We start from the raw sequence: 3,763 nt of genomic DNA, 5'->3' as shown, positions 1-3,763 counted from the left end.
GAGCGGAGCCGGTGGGCCATGCAGTCCCTGCCTGGCCTGGCCTGCTCGCTTTGGTCCTCCTCTGCTTTCTTTTTCCGACTTTTCCTTGCTCTCTCACGGCCACGTCCCTTCTCGGTGCCCTCACGTTTGCTGCCTGCCGGTGCCTCTGCGCTGCGCCGGGAGCTGCCGTCAGGGCTCCAGGCTCTGGGTGCTGCTGTCTCCGGCGGGGACACGCTCTCTTGGGCAGTGCAGGAGGGCTCCTTCCCAGGCGATTTCTCCTCCTTCCCGCTTTCCTGGGCTGGAGCTCCTGGCAGCTCCTCTTGATCCTCTGGGACTGACTCTCCGGTACCCTCCTCTGCTCCCAGGAGCTGGGGCTCCTGGTTGGGGAAGCCGGGGGCCAGAGGCTGCAGCACCACAGGGATCTCCACGCTCTCCCCCTCGCCAGGCACAATTTCCAGCAAGACGGGACCGCTCAGGATCTCCTTGGCCACGGGCTCGGCCTCAGGGTCCAGGCACACAGTGAAAGTGGGCAGGCAGTAGGGGTGCATGGACTTCACCAGCTCGCTCAGGGACACGTCGCTTGTGTTGATGATGCAGGGGTCTTCATGCTCCTCCAGTGCCACCCCAGCCCCGTTCACACAAAACTCGGCAGCCTCCATCCTGCTGCCTAGCTCCAGGCTCAAGGCAGCCTCCTCCTCCTCTTCCTCCCCATCGCTGCGCTGTGGCAGGGGCTGCTCTCGGGCCCGGTGCCTGCCCAGCTTCCTCTCCACCCTTGGCGTGCTGCAGACTTGCTTCTTCGGCAGCACTGGGGCCTCGAGGCCATGAGTGGCACGGTCCCAAGCCAGGTCTGTGTCGGTCTGGGAAAGGGAACCAGAGCGAGTGTCAGCTCCTGGGCTTTCCCCTGAGACCCCCAGGCACAGCCAGCTGTGGGTCTGCTGCAACTCTGCAGCAAAACCCCATGGCAGATGAAAAGTTGGAACACATCTGACACCCCCAGTAAGACACAACAGAGTGGGAAACCTGCCGTCCCTGTGGGGGCACCCACAGCACCCACCAGCCAGGGCAGCCCCTGCTCCCACTGCCACTGGTGCTCTGCAAAGGTATCGCTTCTGGGAGAGGATGCCTGCACTGGGTAGGCAGGCAGGGGCTGGGGGGCAGCAGCAGGGACACAGCTCCCTCAGCACCACCCCAGCACCGCTCCTTCAGCTTCCCCTGCTCAGCTGCTCACCTTCCCCACTGCAGGGATGCTGCTGCTGCTCAGAGGCCTGAGAGCCTTGGGCTGCTCCAGGGCAGGGCTCTCGCACTCCAGTGATGGCCGGGATAAGCTGAGAAACTTCTGAAACTGGAGAGAAGGCAGATGGAGCATGATGCAGCAGAAACCTGAGGGGACAGGCCACCCCTGGCCCTGCAGCAGCCATGCATGTTGTCCTGCAGACCCCAGGAGCAAGCTCAGCCCCGTTTCACCCACGGCGCACACAGCCCCGCTGGTGGTGCACGGGCGACAGGCTGCTTCCCAGAGCCTCTGGCACATCCCTGGCTCTACACCAAGACCCAAGGTGAAGGCATGGCCCCATGAGCCCACACAGGAGCCCCAGGGCTGGCTCAGCCTTTCTCTCATGTTGCTGGTCACAGGGATTGCCCCAGGGTGCTGGGGACCAGGATGCCACCACCTTGGGGCACCCCATGCCAGGACCTGGCAGGACTGGATCGGCAGAATCCCACCTGAGCATCTTCCCACCCATTTTGGGGTTGGGCTGGCTCTGCCCCACAACTCACCGAGGGATTCTCCCGCTCCCGAGGCGAGGTCAGCAGCTCCGCATCCATGATGGTATCGAAGGGGGACAGGGTCTCGTCGTCCGTGCTGTCCAGGATTTCGGTGATGGCAGTCAGCAGGGAGAGCTCGTTCTGCGCATCCAGGCAGGCCTTGCTCTGCTGCAAGGGCAGGGGCTGACTCAGGGGGCGGCAGGGCACAGCCAGGGGACCCAGCCATGGGGGACATTGCTGCCACCCCCACCCACGCCACAGGCAGAGCCAGCCCGGCTGCTGCTTCCCGCACCCACGCGTGGGCTCCCACCTCGCTCAGAGAGAGGTCCTCGATGATGGAGATCACAGAGGAGTCAAGATAGTTCTGCATCGTCCCCAGGATCTCTTCCGCCTCCAAGATGGTTTCTGCGTCTAGTGATGTTAAGTTGAGGTCATCTTCCTCGAGGGAAAAGCACTGTCGAGGAGCACGGGGAGCCAGGTAAACACTCTGCATAGCACCACGACCTGATCTCCTCCGCAGCCCGGGTGGCCTCCTAACAAGCCGCAAAGCTCACTGCTGCATCCCCAGCACTCCCAAACACGGAGGGGGGGCAGGCAGGTCACGGCTGCACTGCAGGTCAGAAGATGGCACAGGGGACCTTCCAGCCCTGCTTTTCAGGAAAGGTTCTGGCTGGTCCGCCCCACTGCACAAAGCCCCGTGCTGCTTCCAGCCCGAGACCCTTCCCATTACCAGGGATGCCTCCACACCAAAAACTCCCGCCCAATTCACTCCACAGTTACAGGATTGGGAAAGAAGAATCGATAAACCTGCAGCAATTCCCAGGCTCTGCCCAACACCACACATCGCTCGCGCTGGACGGGGGGAGAGGCAGCCTCCCCCCCCCCCACAGACTGTCACGCGCTCCTCCGACTCCGGCTGCCGGCGCTTCAGATAAGCCCAAAACCATTACGAAATTCATAACAAAAGCGCAGGAGTCAGCAACAGAGATGCAGCCGGCTGCCACTGCCAGGGCCCTACCTCGACACCTCTGCTGCAAGAGGATACGGGCTGTGCTTGCGATCCAGGACCAAACTGGGTTTATTGCTGTTCTTCCTTCAAATTCCCAGCCCCACGACTTTTCCAGACCCCCAGCCAGTTCCAGGGATGTTTGGGTAATGCCAGGTTAACTTAGGAAAGGTCTCTGCACCGCACTCTGCGGTGCCACGCAGCCCAGTGCTGCAGGATGGCCAGGAAAAGCCAGGCAAAGCGAGACGCCGGGCGAGGGCAGGGGCTGCAGCCCCCAGCCAAGCAGAGCCGCCGGACACGCAGCCTCTGCCAGGAGCGGAGCGGCAGCGCAGGCGTGTCACCGGCATGAGACAGGACGCGAATTCCTGTTTGCAGATGGGCTTAGGCAGAGATAATGCAGGCAGGGAAGATAAGGGCACCAAGGCCAGAGCCCTGGGAGAGCACAACTCCCCCCCCAAAGCTGGCAGCGAGCTGTCCACCCCCCACAGCAGGCGCAGGGAGAATTTGGGTGAACCCTGAGGGATGCGCATCTGATGTGGCTCACCTGCGTTTCTCACAGGTACCGCAGCTTGCACAAGCCTGAGCCAACACAGGACAAAATGTCCCCCATCCCTGCACAAGACCTGCCTGTACTTTGAAATCCCCTTCTGGCAAGAGGGAAGCCGCATGGGGAGAAGAGCCGGCATTTCACTAAATGGGTCCTTCCTAAAATATGGCAACACCAAAGCCACATGCCGAAACCCCCAGCCCCTGGGGCTCTTCAGAGACTTGCCCCCCTCAGGCAGAGCAGGCACCTCTGGCCATGGCACAGCCAGGAGCCCCATACAAGCTCAGAGCACAGGCATCCCAGGACCAGGCTGGGAATCAAAGCCAGGACCCCCATGGCAATGCCCCGCATCCACCCATCCTGAATCCCCCCAGCCGACATGGCAGCCCCCAAGAGCAGGAGCCTGCAGGGGTCTGGGGCTTGGCAGGCAGCCTGGCAGCCCGGGCACCCTCTCCCAGGGCTCTCCG

General features: G+C 62.6%; 1 protein-coding gene across 1 annotated transcript in view; it reads right to left on the bottom strand.

Moving 5' to 3' along the window:
* The window catches only part of PPRC1 (PPARG related coactivator 1), an 11,442-nt gene extending 8,072 nt beyond the window's left edge, over positions 1-3,370 (bottom strand). Inside the window, 4 exon segments of the mRNA XM_035893643.1 lie at positions 5-836; positions 1,208-1,321; positions 1,756-1,911; positions 2,054-3,370. Of these exon segments, the coding sequence (XP_035749536.1) occupies positions 5-836; positions 1,208-1,321; positions 1,756-1,911; positions 2,054-2,236 (1,285 nt within the window). The 5' untranslated portion in view covers positions 2,237-3,370.
* Positions 3,371-3,763: the final 393 nt, after the last annotated feature.

This window comes from Egretta garzetta, unplaced genomic scaffold (genome assembly GCF_000687185.1).
Source record: "Egretta garzetta isolate BGI_Z169 unplaced genomic scaffold, ASM68718v1 scaffold135, whole genome shotgun sequence".
Lineage (NCBI taxonomy): Eukaryota > Metazoa > Chordata > Aves > Pelecaniformes > Ardeidae > Egretta > Egretta garzetta.
The sequence above is the reverse complement of the archived record's forward strand: the minus strand, read 5'-3'. Positions and strand labels throughout refer to the sequence as shown.